Source organism: Triturus cristatus, chromosome 9, assembly GCF_964204655.1.
Source record: "Triturus cristatus chromosome 9, aTriCri1.1, whole genome shotgun sequence".
Classification (NCBI taxonomy): Eukaryota; Metazoa; Chordata; class Amphibia; order Caudata; family Salamandridae; genus Triturus; species Triturus cristatus.
Window position 1 is genome coordinate 711,052,840 of NC_140592.1, and position 24,931 is coordinate 711,077,770.

The 24,931-nt window shown below is 43.9% G+C and overlaps 1 protein-coding gene across 2 annotated transcripts in view; it reads right to left on the reverse strand.

Moving 5' to 3' along the window:
- The window catches only part of TSGA10IP (testis specific 10 interacting protein), a 224,456-nt gene that overhangs the window by 85,857 nt on the left and 113,668 nt on the right, over nt 1-24,931 (reverse strand). For both annotated transcript variants that reach the window (XM_085625872.1, XM_085625873.1), the window contains exons 2-5: nt 12,469-12,650; nt 10,271-11,124; nt 5,036-5,255; nt 2,814-2,981 (exon numbers count right to left, since the gene is read on the reverse strand). In XM_085625872.1, the coding sequence (XP_085481998.1) occupies nt 2,814-2,981; nt 5,036-5,255; nt 10,271-11,124; nt 12,469-12,650 (1,424 nt within the window). The remainder of the gene's footprint in view (nt 1-2,813; nt 2,982-5,035; nt 5,256-10,270; nt 11,125-12,468; nt 12,651-24,931) is intronic.

Here is a 24,931-nt window from a genome sequence, read left to right on the forward strand (position 1 = left end):
GACCCCATGTCACCAGTGTTACTTAATTTCTGGGTGAACTGATAGACCTACAGGTGACTAGAGCCTGAATACAGTGCTTAGGTATCCCTGCATAAAGGAGTACTAACTGCAGGTATTGGTACTTCTGGAATGCAGGAATGCTTAGCTATTACTAGATAGCCCATATGAAATAGAGAACAACATGTGGGAACTGATGTTTGTGTTTTGGTGACAATAACTTATTATGCCATAGTATTCTCATTTCCTTGATAGAACTCTTGGGCAAAGACACCCAGTAATTGAATGCAATTAACCAAATCTTTACATGTGTTAATGTGCTGTATTTTGGGTCTGGTAATCTAGAACCATTTTGGATCTGTCACCAAACAAAGTAAAAATGCTGGACAATCTGTTTAATTTTTTCTCAGCTGTTCAATTGTTGCTGATATGACACTTCTCGCATGCAGGGAGCTAGGAGTACAGGCACTGGGCTCGGTAATGTAGTAGGGTACTCTAGCTTATGGATCAATATTTAATATTATCTTTCTATTCCTGCTATCACGTCAGGTCATTCAGAGCCAGTCCCTAACACTGGCCTCAAGTTAAGGCAGAAGGCTCATCTTTTCATTTAAAGGGGACCATGATCTTTCTTATACAGCCTTAAAAACTTCTATACATCATATATACTAAAATATATAGATTGACTTCACAGTAGTCAACAGTTTCATGTATTTTCTCCTAGCTTGGAGCTCCTTCCATTGCAATGCATGAGTTACAATGTTTTCTGCACGCGGCAAGGACTATTTGGTGGAAACAGAAGCTATCTTGTTAAAGGGCTTGCCCTAGTGAAGTCGTGGAGCCCTTCCCTGTTCAAGCAAGAATGTCAGATTTTTTAATGAAAATCGATGGTACCAGAAATTGTGAAATGCCTCAAAATGGCCATAGTCTAATGACAAGCATTGGTAAGTCAATTGGTGCAGGATTAATGTGCTAGCACATGCAAAAACAGGTATGTACAGTGACGGCAGGTGATGTATTAAAGTGGTGGGGAGTCAAATTATTACTTTTATTCTTAGTGAGCGAGCGTGATTTTTTCAGAGTGAGGAAAGGCTAAAAATGTTTTTATTTGAGAAACATTGTTCTCAAAGGCTGCAGCATTTTTAGCTTTTTTCCAATCTAAAAAACAATCATGCTCGCAGTTGCGGCCGGCATGACTTGCGGGTGGGGGGGCAGCGGAGGGGTTCACGCGGGGGGGGGGGGTTTAATTAAAAAAAATGTTTTAACTTACCTCGCTTGCTCGCTCCGGTCCCGAATTGCATCCCTCCGAGTCCCAGGAAGCAGGTAGCCTCCCTCTCCTCCCCTAAGCCAATCACAACGCTGCAATGGCAGCGTTTGTGATTGGCTGGGACGCCGACCACACAGGCATCTATGGGGAGGCCGTTTTCTCCATGTAGAGTGCATGCAGCCTACATGGAGAAAACGGAGAGTGCGTATGACTGGTTTGGTCGGCCGACCAAACAGTCATCGCCCACAACAGTGGGCAAGTCACTCCTCACTGCCCTGCAGCAGGACCGCCCACCTGCCCTCCCCCAACCAAACCCTTCTGTTTTTTCACAGTGTGGGAAGCAGAAACATAACATGGTATTTATGATACCATTTTATGTTTCTGCTTCTCGCACTGCGAGAAACAAGTGGGGTGACCCTCCTCTGCCTACATGGAGGAGCTGCCCCTTATGCTCTCAATGCAGAATAAAAGTGTTAGTTTTACCCCCACCACTTTAACACACACCAGCGGCCACTGTGCATCCCTGTGCCAGCATGTGCTAGCACATTAATCCCACACCAATTAGCTTGCCAATGCTTGTTGTTATGTTATGATCTCTTTCTTGTATACTAGGTTTATGTAGATAAAAATAATCTATTAGGATCATACAAGTTGCTCACATCAATGCCATACCTCTGCACCACATGGCTGTCCTCTAGGGTTTTACTTATGGTCGGTTCAGGTAACCTAGAAGAGTTTCTAAAGCATGGCTGATAAATCTGCAGATTGCAACTATTCAGCTATATTATCGGGTTAACTGCTAAGGTTTAGGCGGAGGCAGGAAGGGGATGGGGATGATGATTGTGACTGCAATGTTCACAGTGAATCTTTCAGGAAAGGAACAGGTTATGTCTTTCAGGAAACCAGTAGGCTATGACTTGTAAATTTGTATCTCGACCTCATGTACACTGCATATTTGTGACAAAAGGTCAGTGCAGAAAGCACATTGCATTAAAAGCAACATTCTTCATAGGCCGTGGAAAAACACTGTCCCTTTGATATTTATACAAAAGAGCACTGATAAGCACCTATTTTTGCTATTTCTTAAATCACCAGAAACACTGGAAAACGTGACTGAAATTCACTAAATATTGAAACTTAGAACAATAAGACCTAGGATTAAGAAACATTCCTAAAAAAATAGGAAAAAGCGCCCTATAGTTAGTCACCTTTGCCTTTAACAAATTAAAATGTGGTAATCTGCACAAACTATAGTAACCGGTAGAAATGTACAAATTAAGAAGTCAAATGTCAGGAGTTTGCCAGTGTATTTATCTAATTATTTAGTAGCACTCCATTTAGACATCTGGGTTTTCAAAATTGAGCTTCACTGTAACTTCTTCAGATTTCTAGAGCCAAGTGGAAAAATCTGAGTTTCTTAAATCACACCTAGGAAATGGGGGAATCTTTAAGCAATTTACTTGTGTCAAAGAGCAGGACTGTTGATGTTTGTGAAACAGTGACCAATAACAGTAGGATCAAAACCAATGAAGGTAAATCTTTGAAATACCGAAAGTCCTCCAGCTTCTTGTTTAGCTCCTCCTTCTTGCTGAGAAGCACCCCACGGGTGGAGAGACATTTCTGAACCCGTCGGCGTATACGCTGGTTCTTCCTCTTGCGCCGCTCCTCTTTCTCTTTCTTCTCTTGGTCCCGCTTCGTCACTTCCAAGAGCCATGTCCTGCATTGGATCACAAAGGACTAGCATGATTTGTACCATTTGCCTAGAGCAGCAAAAATTCTCTTGTAAACTTCACTATTCGTATTTTGCCTTTTACCCAGACACACAGGCAGGTTGTTATAGTTTTTCTAGCTGCCTGATGTGGCAATCTTAGGCCTACATCCCAACTCTAAACACTGCCACTGTGTTTTGTGTGTTTCATGAGCACGGACAGTCTCCTGCTCGTAGTTACTGCACTGATTGTATCATCCACTCATTGTGGCCAGGCAACGCACAGACTGGAAAAATAACAATATCTCTCTCATGCTTGCTGAAGGCAGATGCACATACAGACCCTAAACGCTACACTGAATGTACCCTGTGGGAAATCTGATTATAGTACAGAAGCAAACGTATGCCTACATTAACTTTTTCAAAAAGAACAATTGACGGGTGGAATTCTGAATAATGACAAACACCCCCCCCCCCCCTTCCCTCCCCCCGCAGAGATCTGGGCCTAAATCCATTGATTTTTGGATCACGACACCATTCCAGTTTGGACCCAGCCATACTCAAATCAGTCTTGAGCCTGCTCCTCGTAGGACCAGTCCAGCCCGAACTGCCAGGCCAGGTCCTCACTGGACCGGAAACAGGCCTCTTAGGTCCGGTTTTGGAGGATCATCCCTCAACAGCCAGGCTAACTTGAAACAATGGCATAGTGAGCACGGGACACACGTCTGTGCATACCCTTCCCACTTGGGGTAACTATAGCAACACAAAAACATGATGGACGGAATGCTGAACATTGTCAAACATTCATCCCCAGTACAGAAATCTGACCTAAATCCATTGTCTTTTTGCTCAGCATGCCTTTCCAGTTTGTACCCAGCCATATGTAAATCAGTCTTGACACTGCTCCCCATGGTAACAGTCCAGACCGAACTGCAAGGTTAGGTCCTCCCTGGACCAGAAACAAGCATCCTGGGATTGGTTTCGGCGTATCACCATCTATGTCGTTCACGTACACTTTTGTGCTGAGTGGATGGAGTTATGTTGTTGGCTTGGTAAATCCTCCTGTATATAAGTACTGGGATGGGGCAATGTCCCATTTACTTAACATTGATCTTCCTTACTCCCTATCGATTTCTTCCAAGTCCCAGTTCTCTTCCCACCCTCCAAGTACCCTGGCCTCTAATTGGACGTTTTGGTTTCTGTTTCTTATCATTTCAGGGGGTAAGAGTGGGTGAAGGTGAGGGTTTAGAAACATAGAAGTTCTTCCAGGAAATGATGTAAGGCCCTAACTTTCAAATGAAAGAATGGGTCTCATCCTTTTGTATGTCAGAACTAAAATAAGGAACACCAAGACTCATGAAAGACTGTTATTCGTGGAACCTAGTAAAGCAGCCTCTCAAGTCCCACATGCAGGCTTCTTCCCACTGGCATCACGCCATCTCTTCGACGGTCATAGCCACAACACGTGCAACTCGGCTGTGGTAATTACACAGACTCTGATTCTTCCACTATCAGAAGCCTTCGGGACGTTACCCGCTAAAAAGACCAGCACTTCTGAAAATTACAGACCACTTGGAACCACACGTGCCATGGATAACACATCATGAAAATATGCCTCACCATGAATACCAGTGCTTAATTTGACCTGGTGGTGGCAGATGGGGACATCTGGATTCATTTTTTGGGATCAACACATGCTTTTCCCTACCAGACTTTGACCAAGAGCAAATGAAACAAAAACACAAAAGGAGATAAGGTCAAGTAAGAGAAAGAAGCGAAAACTGCAACAAAGGTCAAAAGCAGGGATGAAAAAAGAACTTCCAAGAGCCAAATAAAGGGGCAGGGAGTGTATGGCGATGGAAGAATGAGGCATATGGTGAAATAAAGACTGTACAACACTGGTTTTCATTTAACAATCCTGACATTCCTCAGCCACGACTGGGTACTTCTCAGAAAAGATTTGGGAACCAACTCTTATTAGTTTACAAATGAAGCACTGATTAAAATCAGTGGTATACATTGATTAAAGAATGGATATATTAGAAAAAAGATGTATTGTTTACCTTATGGCTGCCTGGCGTTTCTCAAATGTTTTATTTGTCGATGGCAAAGCTTGTAAATTATCATAATTTCCGTGTGGTCGGTGTTGACTTTCTCCTCTTATGCAGTGTTCGTCTTTGTCGCACGTGCCGTTCTTGGCCCTCTCCTTAAGGTCATGCTGTGTATATTGTGCTTTTGTATTGGAAGTCTGCAGTTGGAAAGGTTTGCACTGTGTCACATTTCCTGCAGAGGACATAGAATGAGTTGATAGTGTGGGTGCATTTGAAAAGATCCTTTAATCCCTGCGAAGACTTCCCGGGAACCCCATCTGCACCAGATTTTTAAGATAGCTACTGACTCAATAATTATCATTTCAATGTATTGCATGTAAAATTCTCCCATATAGTTTTTCTGAACATGTGGCCTGGTTCTGGCCCTCCTTGACCAATGTTGGACGCCACTGCTCCACGTTAAGGGAAAGGAGTAGAATTGACATAGAAACCTGGGGGACATAATTTACATGCAGTTTGCACCAGATTTGCATCATAAAAAGGGGCACAAACCAGTCGCTAAAAAAGAATGGGAGAGGAGTAGATGGGAAAGCCTTATCCATGCTGCTAATTGCAAAAATCATCACAAATTTTGGAATATAATGTCCTCCAACAATGGGGAAGGGACTGGACCAGTAGAAGGCAGTATCTCAACTAGTGATTCAGTGGTCCATCATTCGAGTCTGTAAGTGCAGTAGGGAGAATTGACATCTTCAGCTAATGATCTTACGGGCACGGGGCCCTGGGGGTAAACAATCCTGGACCCAGGTGAAGAGGAGGGTGGTATTGAAGTATGTATCCTGGGAGATCTTCTTAAAGATCAGGGAATTTCAGCCCAAATATCTGCATAGCCATACAGGGTATTGTACCCAACAAGGCACTGGGCTTAGATAAAATCCCTGGGATCCCTGGGGATGTAATTCGGAAGGAGGTAGACATCTGGGGTGCTTATGTTTCACCATTTATTACATCTTTCCTGAATGGGGGCCCCCTTGCACCCCACTTGGGCTGGCATATACACCAAAGGCCCTTGTGATTCACCTGCCAAACTACAGACCCATGAGTTTAATCGACAGCTCGCAAAAGGTGTTTTCTAGCATTATACTTGGCCGATTAAAGGAGTGGATGGATGGAATTGACATTTTGTCACCTCTTCAGGTGGGCTTTAAAGAGGCAACAAGCAGAATTGATCAGGTTTTCCAGCTCCTGATGGTGTACTGAATGGAGGTTACCTTGGGAGGTGCACGCCTGTACGGTGTGTTTGTCAACCTTAGATCCGCATTTGATTTAGTCTCCAGGTCAACCCTGTGGCGGGTGCTTCAAGAGTTAGGGGTACTGAGTTACCTATGTGATATTATTGTGAGACTGCACATGAATAATTATGTGCAGGTGAGATGCAGCCAGACCGGTGGGCTGACTGAGCCATTCCTGTAGACAGGGGGTGAGGCAGGGTTGCGTACTTGCCCCAGCGCTCTTCTTTCTTTATATTGATGGTATTACAGAATTTCTGTAGCAGAATGACAACAATGCTCCCAGGTTGGCAGGCATGAGGATTCCTGCTCTCATGTTTGCCAAGGATACCCTCTTACTGTCCAAATCTCCCAGGGGTCTACAAAAGCTCCTAGATCGCTTCAAACATTTGTGTAGTTTTCGGGGCCTTGAAAATAATGTAGGCAAGACGAAGTACTTGATTTTAAAGCTAGGGCACTTGACTGGGGCCGACCCAGTCTTAGCAGGGATTCCCTTAGAAAGGGTTTATACTTTTACGTTTTTTGTCATCACATTAACTGAACACTTGACGTGGCAGGCACACGTCACTCAGCGTAGGCTAAAGTTAGAACAAGTTGTGGGGGGTATATTAAAGCTGGTACTTAGCTCGCAATTTCGACCTGTTCATCCAGCCCTACAAGTCTATCAACTTCCAGCCCTGGGGGCAGCATCCTATGGTGCAGAACTGTGGAGTTATCTGGATGCATCCTAGCTTGACTTAGTGGGAAAACGGTTCATTCAGCAACTGGTAGGTGTTCCCATAAACACTTCCTTACTTCACCTCAGACTTAATTTCGGGTTGAGAGCATGCGCCCTATCCTGTACTGGTGGAGGATCTGGGTTACCCCAGAGGTCCAACAGTATCGGGCAAGTCTAATAGAGATACATAGATTTGCAGAATCCCATAAAATACCATGAGTCAAGTATGTAAAAACTATCCTTGGAGAAATTGGACTCAAAATCATGTGGACCGCTCCCAGTGAGAGTGAGGGGATATCTAAGTACACCATTAAAACAGTCTACTGCCAGCATAAAGATCTTGCAATACACTCCCAGGAAGGCCGAGGTTCTAAGACTGTTGCATTTGTTATAGTCAAGGATTCATATAGCAGAGAAGACTTCTGGGATGAGATCGAACTACCTGTAGCCTGGTGTCTGTGCTTGCAAGTACGCTATTGGACTCTTACCCTTCAGTCATTTACGGTGAGATGAGCTCTAGCCCCTAGGGCCATCGACTGGCAGTTCCCAGCCTGTGGCGCCCCCAAGGAAACCGTAGAACATATCCTGTTCTTCTGCTCAGGTTACCAGAGCAGTAGGTGATGCTGGTTATTACCCTGGTGTTGAAATCTGGGCATTAGAGAATATGAAATCGCCCTAAACATTTTCAGGACTACCCTTAGCAAGCAATTGATTTTTGGACTTACTTGTAACTTGATGGCTTTGTGGAGAACTAGGGCAAAGTTTTGCGCTCTATCCAACAAGTAGTATTCTGCAGATGTAGTGATGTGATATGTTGTCCATATTTCCGCTCAGTTTTTACATGGCTGCTCTCCCTTGCGCCCCTCTTCCCTCTTCTTGTACTTTGATATTCAATTAAGCCTTCGTATCTATTTATTGCACTCAATGTATGACCATAGAAATGAGCATGATTCTATTTTATACGTAACTAGAAACTTTTAATTTATTTATTTTCAATATTGTTTTATGTGCTTTTATGGACTTTGTGCCGAAATAAAGATTTGACTGACTGTATTGTTTTAGGATTTACTTTACAACACAAATCATGATCTGTGTTTGAAAGTTGCCTAAACTAATGTAAAGTAGCCCTATGGGCTATTTTGCACTATTTTGCTTCATGGGGGCATTCCATGGGTGTTACACGGGTGAGTCCATGCAACCATTCCTGGGTTTTGATGCAAATCACTGTCTAGCAACATTTGTATAGAGGGAGTTGCACCACACAATTATGAGGCAGGCGCAACAGGGGAGCATCTTTTAAAAGTCTACACACTTTCCAAAGTTGCATGTGCTGCACTGTACAGCACATATACGTGGGAATATTATTAAAGAATAATTTGTGTACTGGAAGGTTCTCCTCCCAGTACAAAACCTATGCTTGACTGAATGCACACACCCTTGCATTGCAGTGCAAGATTGTGTGTGTTGGTGAGTGGCCACTTAAGGTAACTTGCATTGGGTAAGAGAAAAACAGTACTGTTTTTCTCTCTCACTTTGATGCAATGCAGCACAGCAACTTTAGTTGCAGTGATGCGTTGCGTCAAAACTTAGTTAATCTGACCCTTGGTTCCTCTCTCACCTCACACAGTTGCTCACTCTAGAGGTATCCATGGATTTCATAAACACAGATAATGAGCTTCCCTCTTACCCCAACCAATAGCCTTTCACTAGAATCACAGGTGGTTTGGTCATATAATTCAATTTCATCCTTGGCAATCTGAAACTATGTTGGCAACTTCATGAAACGTATTAATATTCTGAATATCTCCCTAAGAGACTGACTGAGACCACCTACATAGACCGTTAAGACCACCATACAGCGATAATATTGGTAATAATAATAATCATCATCCATCATTGTGATCATCACCATCCCATCAGTCGACACTTAATGAGCTATTTATTCATGGGGACTTGTTACCCCACACCCCAGAGCCTGCATTTTCCACAAAACACCAATGTACCACCTGCTCAGAACAGTCCAGTTAGTAAAGGGAAACAGAGTTGTCACTAGAATCCAGGATAACCATGTAGAAAAGAAACTGCTAATTCTGGATCCGCACAGTTACTCCCCAATCCAGCGACACAAATGTGTAATTGCATGGTACAGGAATGCAATTATTGGCCAGAATTAGTGATTAGAGAGTCAATTTCAGCACCTCCCTAAGAGACTGACTGAGACCACCTACATAGACCGTTAAGACCACCATACAGCGATAATATTGGTAATAATAATAATCATCATCCATCATTGTGATCATCACCATCCCATCAGTCGACACTTAATGAGCTATTTATTCATGGGGACTTGTTACCCCACACCCCAGAGCCTGCATTTTCCACAAAACACCAATGTACCACCTGCTCAGAACAGTCCAGTTAGTAAAGGGAAACAGAGTTGTCCCTAGAATCCAGGATAACCATGTAGAAAAGAAACTGCTAATTCTGGATCCGCACAGTTACTCCCCAATCCAGCGACACAAATGTGTAATTGCATGGTACAGGGATGCAATTATTGGCCAGAATTAGTGATTAGAGAGTCAATTTCAGCACCTTTGCCCTGTGCAACTCTAAATTTGGCCTTAGATGAAAAAACACTGGGGCCGATTCACAAAGGTAATCTGAGACAAAAGTCCAACTTTACGACTTTTGGTATTCACAGAGATAATTTACGAGTCGTATTTTTACGTCCGCAGTCGGGCCGGAATCTCCGCAACTGGGCCGTACCCTCCGCACCCGGATCGTACTCTCCTGCTCAGGCTGTGCTCTCCGGCTCAGGCCGGATGAAGTGTAATCAATGGGCCAGAATGCAATTTTTACAAAAGGGAACATTAGAAACGTGTGATAAATGGTAGAGGAGATCGTGAAAAACAGTTTGGGCAGCGAGAAGGGTGTGGCCAGACACTACATTATGTCCCAGGAAAGTTTGCTCCTTTGCATCATGGTACACGCAGTGCACAATTTGCGTTCCCCTCAGTGTTGACTGTATTGATGCAAAGGAGCAAACCTTGCTGGGATTTGATGTAGTATCTGTTAGACTTTTGTCTCGGATTACCGTTGAGAATTGGCCCTATAGTTTATGTATCCTTATGAAATGTTAACTGTCTAAGGAGAGACCTTTACCCACTCTGAAACTAAGAGCTGTGTTTCAAACAGATTACCATTGCGTATGGGACCTTCTCTGTTGGGGCATCATCTTACGTTTGTTTCTGGTCTTCTCCAGCGCCTTCTGAAACCTTCTCTGTAGAATGTCAAATTTTGGGATGGTCTTGTGGATGGCTGGCCGGAACGTCAGTTCCACCTCGCTGGTCTGCCCACACCTGTGCTTCCAACCAGGCACAAACCATGCGCCCTTTGCAGGCGAGTGTAAATTAAACAATGATGGCTCCATTGATGGTGGTTGCCCTTCTCTTATGCATTCCATATCTTGGTTGCTGACCGTTTTCTCATTGCTCTCTTGAGTTTGGCCTATATGAGATGCTTTCACTGCATAGTCTGCTAGTCCAGGTGCTCCTGTGTCTCCCACCGAGGGAAAGCTAGGTGCTCTATTTATGCCTTTGAAATGGTCCTGCATAGCCAGAAGCCACCTTTGCCTTTTTTCCTTGATATCCCTCCTCTCGTTCTCCTCAGGTTTTTTCATCATGAAGTGTGTAGGAATTTTGGAGCTCCGTAGCGTGGGCCAGTCTTGATTTTGTTTATCAACGTTGTTCTCTTCTTGCCAGACTTGAGTTTGACCTCTTCTCAAAGGCCTTTCCTTCTCATGCTCCAGGATGGTGGCGAGATAAGACTTTGCAGGTGTCCACCCTGTCACTCTCTTTACTGCTTTCTGGCTTGCATTGGCCCAAGTCTGATCTGAAGAGGGCGGGTCGGCAGGTGAAGGTTCAACAGGGATTCCATCCCACTTCTGCTGGAAGGTGAAGAAGCCACCGGAGTGTCCCACAGGGGTCTGCGAAGCTTGCTCTGGTGGGTCATCAGGGGCCAGAATCTGAAGCTCCTTTATGTGGGAAGACAGGAAGTCTAAAGTGGCTTCTACTTGACAGCAGTCACTTTTGCACCTGGTTGAAAACAAGAGACCCACCCACCCAAAAATAAGTAAATATCAGAAGTGAAAATGAAAGACATATATGCCTGTTTCACCAAAGATGGAGGAGCAGATCTGTCATTAATTGTGGTAAGACTATTTGTTTCCCTGACTTATGACATCCTTCTGCCACTAGAACTGATTGCCCTTTGCCTGACACGTGTGCAAGTTTCTAGCAGCCTGAAATTCACCCTTTAACTTTGGTTACCCTGGAGTCCATAGGAGAGGGTTAATATGCCCTCATTTGGAGTGATAAGGACGTTCTTCTTCTTGTCCTATTATTGATTGGTCTTTCTCTACATACAGGTGGAAATGGAGATGTTCAGCCACCAAGCCCAATCGATTTTTGGCTGCTTAGGCCTTAACAAAAGAGAGTGTCCCTCAATACAATTGGCCCGAAAATACAGATGAGCCTGAAATTGCATCTCCAAAAAGAAGCCAAACTTTTTGTGTAAAAGACCAGGAAAAACATGGGAATTGTCAGAAACTCGCATTTTGGCATGTTATTCCCCAAAACGTGTAATCCCCGTCATCTCTCCTCCTTGGATTTACCAGGAACCCCAATAACAGTAATTACAGGTTGGGGGAAATAATGAGGATTAATCAGGGGAATTTATAAAAAGTCCTTTCTGTATAATGCCTTTTCCACCCTTAGGTAACCACTACAGATTAAAGGGCAGATTTACAAGGCCCTTGCGCCACTTTTGCGTCACTTTTCCGATGTTAAAAATTACGCAAAAGTGGCGCAAGTGCCTTGTAAATAAGACCCTAAATCTCTCTTTTTTGCCGGTGTACGTGTGGTATTGGTCATGTCCTGTCTCCTAACTTTTCCGTGATACTTATTGATAAATATCTGCTGGTGTGTACTGTGTCTCTGTTGAGATAACTTCTTTCTGTTTAGCAACATTTTTCTTTATCAGAAATTAAAAGTAATCTCTGGCCCTCATTACAAGCTTGGTATTAAATTCATATTGGAATCATACCCTCGCTGTTTTCCTCTGACAGATTTCAGCAGACGAAACCTGCTGAAATGAATCAAGGGAAAAGGCTCGTTTAAAAAACAAAAATAAAAATAAAATGCGGAATTAGATGTGATAATAACCTATGATGTCTCATTTCCAAGTTGAAAACTCAGCATAGGGGGTATTTGCCACACAGGTTAAATACCTAGCCCCAGGTTAGTGGTATTTATCAGATGTTGTAAATACCCCATCCTGTATCAATTTGTAAATAGGGCTATAGCCTTTTAACATTACCCTGTGGGTACAGCAACTCCATCCCTCTCTTCTCTGAAACCTAGTGTTCTTTCTTCACTTACTCAGATCCATCGGTGGAGGGAGATTTCAGATCCTGTCGGTGATCTCCCAGAGATTTCTCCAGTCCAGAATTCTCAGCTTTTGCCACTTGGACATGGTCATCATCAACTTCAACTCCAAAACGTAGGCACGTTCTAGTCGCCCCTACCTTCTGATGAATCTCGCCTACGTCTTCAAGTGGCTCCTAGGAATTCAACAAGGACTGATTTAGTGATTAAATGTGAAATTGCCTCATAATGTCTGTCAAGGTAGCTTCTTATGCTTCAGATAAAGGTGGTTCTACAGCCACAATTCACATTAATTGACCCTCAGCACCTATTTGGTCTCTTTGTCTATATACATCCGAATCTACATTAGTATGAGTCTTCTAGATTACAAAATCTGTAGGGTATCAATATGGCTGCAAAGTGCTTCATCGTCTGCCATGCTCATACCATGCCATACCGCACATGAGAAGTGGCTGCTACTCTCAGTTCCGAGAATGACCTTCATTCCAGAAGAACTGTGAAAGCACTGATTTCTTTGTCAATGTCTCCTCCATGTCTGCATTTGGATACAGCTGGTGGCTACCAGCATTTACTTTTTTGCTGGGACTTCTTTTTCCATAATCATACATTGAACCAAAGAAAGGGCAGGAAAGTCGAGAAGGGAGGTACAGAATAGTGATAAAGAGAGAATGTATTGATAAACAAGCATTTGCAATGCAATCGGTCTCACCTTTGGTATCTTATATGTATTTAGCTTTGCAGCACATTAGCCTGGGTGCTGAAACATCTACTGTTCTTTAACATGGAGGGAAAGTAAGCACCAAACTGTATGACACGCCAGGTATGGGAACACATGGAGAGAAATATTGCCTTTCAGCAGGAAATGGTATTCTCTAAAGCTCTGATTTTAATATAAAATCAGGGCCTTCGGTGGTCATATTACTGAAAATACAAGATTTGAAAAAAATAGTATTGTCTTTGGGTTCTCGTGGAAGACAATTTCTATGGACTGGGTTCTAGAGTGCTAAACTGATTCTGGTATTTAACTGGCCTCTGCTGGTCCTTTTCTATATAGAAAGTTAAATAGAGGCCAGAAAAGCAAAAGAAGAAAGTCCCTCAGCAGAAAGCAATTCTGGTATTTTACTGACCTCTAATGGTCGTTTTCTATCAAGACAGTTTTATAGAGGCAGTTGAACAGAAACAAAAGTCCCTAAGCGGAAGCAGACAAGTCCTAGGGCTGATCTCCAGAGCCCACAAAGTACATACACATATAAGTATATACTTAAGTATATACAAGATGTCTTGAATGCTCGACCTAAAAAGAATCTGCAAGTGTGAGATAAAAACATATGGAGTGGATGCCGGTGGAAGAAACAGGCATGAGGGGGGATCAAGAATAGGCAGCCTTGATATTCGATAATCCTGGTATTCAGCAGCGTCGGCGGTAGGCACCCAAAAAATACCCTAGGCTCCTGCACGTGTGTGTTTTGTACATTAAGCACCAGAACTGTATTTTCTTCGATTGTAACAAACAGAGAGAACGATTTATCATGCTTGTTTTGCACGTGCAACTCTTATGACATTCACTTAGGTGCATCAGCTAAGTTGCCAATTAAGGCTAGAGGTCGATTGTACTGCTTTCTGTTTGGATAGAGAGCCTAAACTCATGCCTTTAGATCTCCATGGCAAGGTTTGTAGGAGAAGTAAATCACCACACTCCGGTGCACTTGAAGTGAAGTTTATTGCAATATTACCCCAGCATGGCAGCGGGCTACATGCACAACATTGCACATTTATCAACTGTCCCCCTACACATGCCGTCCTCATTCTCTATTCCATCCTACGTCACCACGTTCTAATCATTCCTTAGTACGGCATTACCATGTGGACATGCCTGTCAACTATATACATTACTTCACAGACCCCCCCATATGAAAATAACATCACTATAACATTAAAAAAAATACAAAATGAAATTAACTAAGAATAACAAGAGTGGATGCTTACACAGATTAATACATAATATTGTACATTATAGAACTCTTTAAACTTGTAAATATTTTTGTTTCCACAAATTTACACCTAGCAAACATAATTTCTGAGTTTGGATGGTTTGGTAATTCTCCGTCCAAATCTACTCCTGGTATCCACTTCCCATGACTTATCTTGGCCTTCCCTCCTAGGTAATGGTTTAGGCGTGGTTACTTGATTGGGTTTAGATAATGATACAGGTATTGTGTCAGATGGTACACGTGTAGTGTCCGATGTGCCACCCCTGCCTTGAACACCTCTCCCGCCAGAGCGTCCACTGTGATTTTGCTCTTGATCCTCTACAAAAGCTTGTCCTGACATCCAATATGGAGGATCACTTGCCATTTTTTCCATCTTGCCCTTGTACGGGGCTATGTGGCTTAAATGCCAAACCTTGCCATCGTTTAATAACACAGAATTGCATATCACTTTCACAACTCAAAGGACGGTAAAATCTCCCTTCATTCTTCCTGATGATTCCTGGCCTTTTGACCCTTACCAAATCTCCTATTTCTATGCTAACCTGCTTACATCCATGTTTGTGATCATAAAAAGTTCTTAATATGTTTCTGCAACTTTTCTAGGTTCTCTTTAACCACCTCTGGCGTCCACTCATTTTGTTTGGTTTTGCATCTCCATTCTACATTATCTTTCTTAAGTGGTTCTCTGCCCCTCATCAGTTCAAACGGGCTATGCCCAGTAGTAGGGTTTGGTGTGACTCTGTAAGCCCACACCGTCCTCTATACCTCGGTCTCCCATTGTAGACCTGCTTCTCTAGCCAGTTGTATGGAGTTCTTCAACACTCTGTTGAAGCGTTCCACATTACTGTTACCGGCTGGATGGTACACAGATGTGGTATTGTGCTTAATCCCATTCCGTTTCAAATATTCCTTGAATCTCTCTGATGTAAATTCCCGTTGTCTGTCACTATGGCTTTCGGCAAACCCTCCCTCAAAAATATTTTGTCCAAAACGCTCACTATGGAATGCAAATCTACTTTCGACCTGGTGCTTATTTCCGGCCATTTTGAGAAATTATCAATTAAAACCACTATATATTTTGCCACACCATTCTCATGTATCGGACCAACAACATCCACGCCAAGTCTTTCGCATGGCATATCTGGAGACCTCATGGGGCACAATCGAGGTTTGAAAGTGATTAATGTTTTTTCAGACTCAGTACACAACATGCATTCTCTCACCTTCCACTCAATTGCCACATCGACACCAGGCTACCAGTAGAGTTCCTTGACACAACTCTTGGTCTTTGAAATCCCTAGATGTCCCTCATGACAAATGTCTAGTATCTGTTCTCTAAGAATTTCTGGGGGAACTACCCTCCCATTGCGTAGAACCATACCATTTTCTATTGATAATTCATTATTCAGCTCCCAGAAAACACACACTTTTCCTGCCATTTCATTCTTAGCCGGCCACCCGTCAGTTATGCATCTCCATACTTCCGTAAGAAAAACACCATTCTGTGAAGCTTCCTTCCATTCCTCTTCTGGGATGCCGTGAATTCTTTCTGTCACACTAGCCACACAATAACTCTCTATATCTTCTTCTACATGCTTTGCAGATAATGGCAACCTACTTAAGAAGTCTACCATTTTATTTTTTACTTCTGGGACATACTGCACTTCATATTTGTAATCCAACAATTTAATGGACATTCTAGCTATACGTGGGGATGCATTGAACAATCCAACCGTGGTGAGCACCTTAGTATGTGCCTTTTGATCGCTATGAATTGTTACCAACATCCTCCATATGAATGGTCAATAATGCTGCAACCCCCATACACACGCAATTGCTTCGCGCTCAATTACAGAATACTTTCCTCAGTGTCTGTTAGTAAATGGGAAGCAAATGCGACAACACATTCTTTTCCCAGCTTGTACCTGTGTCAAGACAGCACCGATACCTCTATTGCTCACATCGGTGGTAACTATGCATCTCATATCGGGATCAAATTCCTTCAGTGCAGATGCACACTAAATATTTTCCTTAATTGCTCTGAAAGCATCTTGACAATCCCGAGACCAGTTAAACACAGATTTGTTTTTGAGCAAATGTCTTATGTAATATGTCTTGCTGGAGAAATTGTTCACATATCTGGCGTAAAACTCTGCCAGCCCCAAAAATGCTCTAAGTTCCACCTAATTTGTTGGCGCTGGTGCACTCATGATTGCATCTACCAATTCTGACCTAAGTTCTATGCCTTTACCACTGATTTCATGTCCCAGAAACTTATTCTTTTTTTGTAATTTTACATTTTCAGTAATCTGCATTGTCTAAAATCTGCATAATCTTTTGCAATTTGGAATCCTGTTCCTTGGATTTTCCCATAATCAGTATATCATCTTGAAAAAACATTACATTACGTGTCTTTTTGAAAAGCTTAAACATTAGCCACTGAAACATAGCGGCTGCAGACGCTAATCCAAAAGGGACTCTTACAAATTGGTAGCATCCAAAAGGTGTAATAAAGGCAGTCAGTCTACGACTTTCGGGATGTAAAGCCACCTGATGGTACGCTGAGGTTAGGTCAATGGTGGTGAAGAACGCCACCTCCTTTGTTAGTGATAGTATTTCGTTAATTTTTAGTAAGGGAAATTGATTGTTCCTGTTTAAATCCCTTAAATCCACACACAACTTCAGCTTACCTTTTGCTTGCCTGGCAACCACCAATGGTGCGACCCAGTCAGAGGACTCTATTGTTTCAATTATACCAGCAGATTGTAATTTTTCCAATTCTCTTTGCACTTCGTCCCTAATTCCCATTGGGATATTCCTGGCCTTGTGGACACGGGGTACTGCATTATCCTTCAGTATTATCCTATGTTGGAATCCTTTCAATTCTCCAATGATAGCTGAAAATACTCTAGGATATGAACCTATGATACTTGCTTCACATATGTTACCATCTCGAACCACAGAAACAGGTTCAGAGCTGTTAGGGTCGAGGAATATACCCAATTCCCCCTGATCCCACCATTCTAATACTGAAGGGCCTGATTTAGAGATATACAGCTTACATTCTGCCTCCCTGTTTTTGAACACGAAACGCAATTTCCTAAATCCCAACAACACAATTGGTCCCCCTGTGAAGCTTTTGGGGGACATATCCGAGATTTCAAGGATTTCTCCCAACACAGATTTAAGTTTCTTAACCCATACAGATTCATGAATGATTGAGTAGGAAGATCCTTAATCAATTGTAGTACTCAGGAACACCCCACCTATCGATATTTCACATTTGTGTTTCTTCCTCCTGTTCCCTTTATAACAGTCCCCAGAGGAGTTCTCTGTGTTTAAGACACACATATTTGTATCCTCCTCATCTGAATCTAATGTTTCCGAACCAGATTCCTCTCCCAACACTTTTATCGCTCCCCTCTTTTTTTTTTCTGCACACTTTAATAAATGCCTTATGATACCACAACCCAAACACCTTTGGTTGTGAGCTGGACACTTCCTGTCGTTAACAAAATGCCCAATAAACCTGCATCTAAAACATTTTACTTTGGAGTTTTGTTCATCCAAATCCTTATTTGGTTTGTATTTCTGACCCCCAACTTGTCTCTTAGGAGTTTCTTGTGTGCTTCCTGCTGGCTTCTTCCCTGTTCGAAATTTGTTCACTAACTCCTTATGGTCCAATTTACCTTCCGCTGTATTGTCCTTCTTGTTTTCTGACAAAACTGTTTTTGAGCACCTGCCTGTGGGTCCTGCTTTCTTTACAACTGCTATTACTTCTTGCAATGGAGATTCTCCTTTGGACCATAAATGGTTCCGTCTAAATCTTCTAGGGCAACATCACCTTGCCCCTGTTGCCCCTGTTGCTGTTGTTTCTTTTCCATACAGTTATACGTTTTTAGACCCACAGGCCCTAGGAAATGTAATAGGATTCTCTTCTTTTTTTGAGGTAATCATCGTCATCCTCATCACATGTAGATAGATCATTTAGAAAATATTCACGCCATTCTTGCCATATAGTGGAATTATCACCAGATGTAGGTGAAAATGGTTCTGCAGCTCAGAGAATGCAAGCTTGGAGCAATATGTGGCACAGGAGTCAGAGAATGCTCTTGGCTGTGCCCGAGACTTGACAATTAGTAAGGTAAATGAGGCGGTGAATTAATATGGTTGAAATCAGGATATTCAGCCCAACGTAGTATTTTTTCTTGCTGTAAAAGGCAGGGGCGGCTCCTCCACTAGGGCGGAGGAGTGGCGTCCCACTGCTTTCTCGCAGTGCGAGACAGCTAAAACATAAAATGGTAATAACTTTTGATTATTACCATTTTATGCTTCTTGCTGCATTGTGGATCAGCCCAGGCAGGGCAGGAGCTGTTTGACCACTCCTGAATGTGCATGACTGGTCAGGTCTGCACTCTGCACTTCTCCAATAATACTGCATTGCAGACTACATGGAGAATATGCCATCCCCTACAGCCCCTGGCTGAGAGGCATCCCGACCAATCACAACGCTCCACTGGAGCGTTGTGATTGGCTTAGGGGAGGGAGGCTACCTGCTTAGTGTTCCTGACGGAGGCAGGAGAGCAGGAGCAGTGAAGACGCGGGACCCGGGCCGGCAGAAAGGTAGTTAAAAAACAAAATATATATATATATTATTAATTGAGAACAATCTTAATTGCCTGGTAAAACAAGACTTCTTCAGAGATTCAGAGATGGTTTTGGCAGCGAATCATTGTGTTGCTGTGCAAGAGCGTAATAAAGAGTTTACCACATCCAAGAGGATGCCTTTACAAATACAATCCTTTTAACAGTAAGAGGGAGGGGTCAGGAAGGCCCTGGAGGTAGGATGAAACAAGGAAGGCAGTGTGGATAGGGAGGTAGAAGAGCAGAGAGGACATAAGAGGAGGGAAGGGTAGAATTTTCCCACTTGGTAGTACCGCATGTTTCAATTGTGGTCTACTGGCGCATTGGAAGTGCGATTGCCCACTGTTCCCATGAACAAGGCTGGACTGGCCGTAGCTAGCACCGGGCGTTTCCCCGCCAGGCTGCCAGGGTGGGGGGGGGTTTTGGGCCCTTGAGGGACGTTTTTGTTACCAAGGGTCTGCAATATCGGCCACCCGTGTAACAAAATCGACCGATATCGGCCCTTGCAAACAGTGTCAGGTTCCACCTGCGGTTTCCTCGGGACTGTACTGATGCTCAAGAGGGTCCACCTCTCGACCGTCCCAAGTCCGGAATAACAAATACACACAGACTTGTGAGACACTCAAGCGGGGGAAGGAAAGGGTAGGAACAGCAAGGAGGGAGATCTGTGGATGACACAACAAGAACACCGTAACTATCTTGCGTTAGAAACAACATACAGCCACTTGAAACACCCCTATCACTGCACATGTATAGGTAAGTATAGATCTACCTGTAAAGAAAAAGAAGGACGTATCAACTACCGGAAGAGAGAAGAGGGTGGTTTGCAAGCTTCCTGCCCGAACTACCGGAGAGAAGATAAACAATTACAGAAATGAAAACATGATAAAGCTTAGCAGTTTCAGGCACATGGGTCCCCCGTGTGTTAGCTTTACTTTCCTCCCCCAACCTACCCTGTGGGTCTGAGCAGAACAGCCGGGTATGCAAAACAGGGATGACTTTATTCCCCCCTCCGTCTCTCTCACTCTCCTAGGAAAAGAAACAAGGCGTGCAACCAATTGTGAAACTGGAATATGGTATAACGGTAATCCTTTTACTGTACAGGGTCCTAGTAGAGCGAAAATAGTCCCATAGAAAAGAATGCCCACAAGTTAATTACTGGCTCAGCATCCTGAAACAAAACCAACACTGCATATTCCAATCCTCAGTTGAAGCAATCAATAGTAAACTCAGGTCACTGAGGTGATATGAAAGTTGTGGAGCCTCTCTGGGTTGTACTCCACTCCAGAGCAAAGGGTTTCAACCACGATTAAAAAACGTACTCCTGCGCCACAGTTATAGCGCAGAATAGAACAAGTATTCCCTGCAAGAGACCCCAGAGATGGTAATCTCGCCAACAGGGGATACGCGCTCAGTGCAGGATGGGGGAAAATGAAGTGGGCTACTGAACACTCCTGTGCACGAGACCAGGGAAAACGAGTCTCTTCCAACAGAGTAGTGCCTTTCCAGTGACGACCCTTTCAACTGACTCAACACTCCTCCGCATGAGACGCCGAATGCGGCAATCTCGGCAAACGGAGGAACCAAGCCCAATATTGCCGGGGAAGCCAGCCAAGGACAACAAGCCGAGAAACAAAGATCCGGAACATGCCTGCGGCACTCTTACCCCACCACGCTCCGTCGAGAACGGGACCGCAACCTGTAGCAAATCCACCAGGATAATCGGCGGCTTCCTCGTCTCCCTTCTGCCGCTATATCCGGGTCCGATGAGCGTAAACGTCACGTGTCGCGTGACTCCCGCTCTGCATGCCGGGAACTGTAGTTTGTTACCCTACTCAGCGGCAGTCAGCGTTTACCGGCACCGAAATACCTGACAAACAGCTTGGCCACACCCCTACCGCCCTCCAGGGGTCGGCCAAGCTGTTTGTTAGGGCCAGTTTCGGTTCCCAGTCCGGCCCTGCCCATGAATGGTCTGAACAAACTGATTACCGTCAGAAAGGGTCATAAGTGCGATGTGTCATTTACAGAAAGCCCACTTCATTCCATCTTCATACCAGTGCTAGTAAATCAGCTTAGAAAACGTCTGAATTTTCTACTCTTCAACTGGTGGGTGTGACTATCCACTGTTGCCATTTCTAACACATGTTCCTCTTTACATTACTGATCCTATGTCCATTTCCTTGGGTCTAATTACGAATCAACGTGCTACACTTGTCATGTGATTGAAGTGAATAATACCTAGGTTTAAGGTAAGATTCTTCATTGAGAATTCATGATTAGTGTCTTCAGTCTCACCTTGCGGGGCAGATCTGCAGAACCTTCAGCATTCTACAAGGACTCATTTGGAACATTCCAAAGGATCTGTAATGCAAGGGTGGGGGGGAGGTAGAGGTAAAGTAAAGGAATAGGCTAAAGCTAGGTAAACCACAAAATATCTCCCTCCCTCAAACAAGTAAAGGTGAGGAGAGGAATACAATAAAACTAGGAAAAGGAACAATATAAAAACATACTACCATGTTAATGTGAGGAGATTACTAGCAAACATGTCGCAATATGAGATTAGTATATGATACGTATCAAGACTTCAATAATTGCTAATGAGAGAAAAATACTAGGAAAATGGCAGAACATAAGACTAGAGGACAATGCCTATCAAGGCTCATAAATATAAATCAGGTAGATATCACTGATGATAAAGGATTACTTTCCCATTTTATAATCTATTAGCCATTAGGTTGATATGAGTTGCTGGTGCTTTTCCTGGATTTAGGCGGTTCAATATTGCTTTTGTCACTTTTTAAATATGGAGATAACCCTATGATCGGAGCATGTGTGCCTTTAGCAATGTTGTCCATACTTTACAACTGCCATCTTCTAAAATTTCTACATTATGTTTTACCGTACAAACTCGGTCCCGCACCTGCAATTAGGATGCCACCGCTGCGGTGGCATCCTCCATTCTCAGCATTGTGGCGGGTGATGCTCACAGTACCGCCCGCCACAATGTTGGGAATGCACCGTGTGCATTGTCATGCACAAGGTTGTCACCATGTCCATGACAATGCAGGGGGTACCACAGGTACCCCCCATGTGCACCCCACACACCCCCAATACCCTGGGGGCCTGCAACCGGCCCCCAAAAGCAGACTCTGCATGGCTTTCCATGACGGGGTCTCCACCATGGAAAGCCATGCTCCGCCGCCCATGCTAATATGGATGGCGGTGTCTAGCAGACACTGCCACCATATATAGCCCCTTTTCCACCCGGTTGACTGTTCGACCGGCGGAAAACCGGCGGACGGTCTTTCCATCCACCGGGGTTTCCCCCCGCCATACTAATATGGCGGGGGGAAATGGGTGGCAGGCGGGGAAGGATGTAGGGCGGATCGCCACCGCCATGCAGGCGGTGGCGATCTGCCCTACATCCTAATTGATCCCTATGTAGTTGAGAAGTCTTGTGGAATTTTTTTGACTTGTGGAAGGAACTTTTACCACTGCCCATGTCTTACTGTCCATTTCTGTTCCTTCATGCCCCATTTCTTGTCATACTAGGATTTATGATTGTCCTGATGGATATAAAATGATCTGGCTACTGTGTCTCTGTCAACCCATAATAGTTACCTCCCTGTTCAACCAATTAGAAGTGAATTTAGATCTTGGTTTCCTGCCTTTTAGGGATATGAATGCTGATATTCCTGTTACAGAACTAGGTGAAGTGTGGTAGGACCACAGCATATCATTTTCTGAACCGGTTTGCCTGTGGTATGTACCAGTTGAATGGATTCTTTGATCATCTAATTATCTTCTAAAATTACTACATTAAGTGTTACCATACAAATCCTTAAAGGCTGAGAAATGCATGGTAGGACAGTGTATGAGAAATAAGTGACAGGTAATCTAGGAAAGCAGTCATCTGCTAGATTTTTGGATCCTGGTACGCATACAAATTTAAAATTGTATCTTTGTAGACTTTAGATCCATTTAGATATTCAGGGGATCGTTTTTTCTATGATTTTAGTGGATAACACAGGTATAAGCGGTTTGTGGTCAGTCCTTAGCAGGAACGATATACCCCACAAGTAGAATTTGAAATGGTTAATGCCCCAGAGATAAACAAGTGCTTTTTTTCCCACCGTCTAATAATTAAGTTCAGATCCTTTAAGAGCTCTAAATAGAAAAGCTATTATATTTTCTGTACCATCTACAACTTGGGAAAGAGTGGCCCAAGAACCTAATTACTGGCATCAGTTGTCATAATAGTGTTGTGGTTCACGTTAAATTTCCCAATGTTTGGTGCATCTATAATAGTATCTTTAATTCTAAAGAAGGCATCAGTGGGCGCAGTGTTCCAATCAAATGTGATGTGGTGGTTCCTCCATTGGAGCAGAGGAGCGTCTCCCCACCGTGCTGACATTGCAGCAGGCTTGAATAAAATGGTAATGAAGAGATTTCACCGAGTGACAGTGCTGGGCGGGACCATAGCTGCTGATTTGCAGCAGCGAGCAGTGTTGCTGCTCATTTAACCTGCGCATGTCACTTTGGCCGGTTGTCTTGCAATAGCCAGCCTGACATGCGTAGTTTAAATCTCTGCGCTAAGCTGTCCTAAATAGCTGGGTGGAGAGCAGGGACAGACAACCAATGCCTGATGGATCGTCAAGGCATCCCACTCCAACCTATCCTGGCGCTGCTGTCATGCTACTAACATTACCAGCAGCATGAGATCAGCGTACCGATTCGTTGAGCAAAGTTGGTTGAGGCTCCAGGAGGACTTGTTTATTTCAGAAGAAACACTGAGCAAGGACTCTAGGCACAGATTGGCCTGGCCTGTGTTCGCTCAGCCTCGGGCTACTGTCTCTGCTTTGGAAATTAAGGGTTGTGCGTTAGATGAACGAAAGCGCCATGGCAGAGAAGCAAATTGATTAGCTGTATCGTGCCCGAGGGGGTGGAAGGTACCCCAAATGAAAGCCTCTCTACACTAGGCGCTGCACTTTCTGTACTGTTGTCTCTATGGATAATGCTATTTTACCCCTGCTTGCGCTGTGCACCCCCTTTAATCAGTGAACTTAGCGCAGGGAGTGACAAAGCGTCTTATTACAAAAAGTGCACTTCCCTGAGTGTAGGCGCAGACTCAGACCTGCACTGTTGAAAGGCGGACCAGGTGGTTGAAATCACTGCTCAGCCTTTCAGTGCAGAGGGGCTGGGAGCACACTGAGATCAGAGCATAACCCCACCCTAGAGACAGCTGGAGTGTGGGATTTCCCCCTCTGGAGCATGCCTGGTGGAGCCCTGGGACACCTGTGGCCCTCTCCCTAGGGGCCCGGTGGGGGTGTACACTGTGCAGTCGGTGAATATCTCCTGACAGCTTGTTTTCCCCTCACCTTCACTAGGGTGGAGGCACAGCGGGAAAAGAATCCCAATGTGCAGTCAGCCCCCATGTATATGATCGAACATCCCCAAGGCTCACAGTGGAGTGCAGACTACAGATGGGTCCTCCAAGTGCCTGGTATGACAGAAGGATGGTGCAAAGTGCCACAGGGTGTAAAACCGAGCACGAGCAGCTGACACTTTTGTAATGTGACCACAGGTCTCTGACGTGTATAACAGATGCCAACACTGGGACTATGGAGCCCAGCCTGGTACTGGGTCAGCTGGGAGCAGAGGACAAAGAAGCGTCTGTAAGTACATTTTGTATGTATTTTTCTTATTTCAGGGCAGGCACTTTAACTAGAAATGTAATATATAAACTCCCCTTATTCTGCTGGGTCGACATGGCTGGTGGTTGCTTCACCTCATGTTTTATTGTTTTTCATACGGATGAGCCA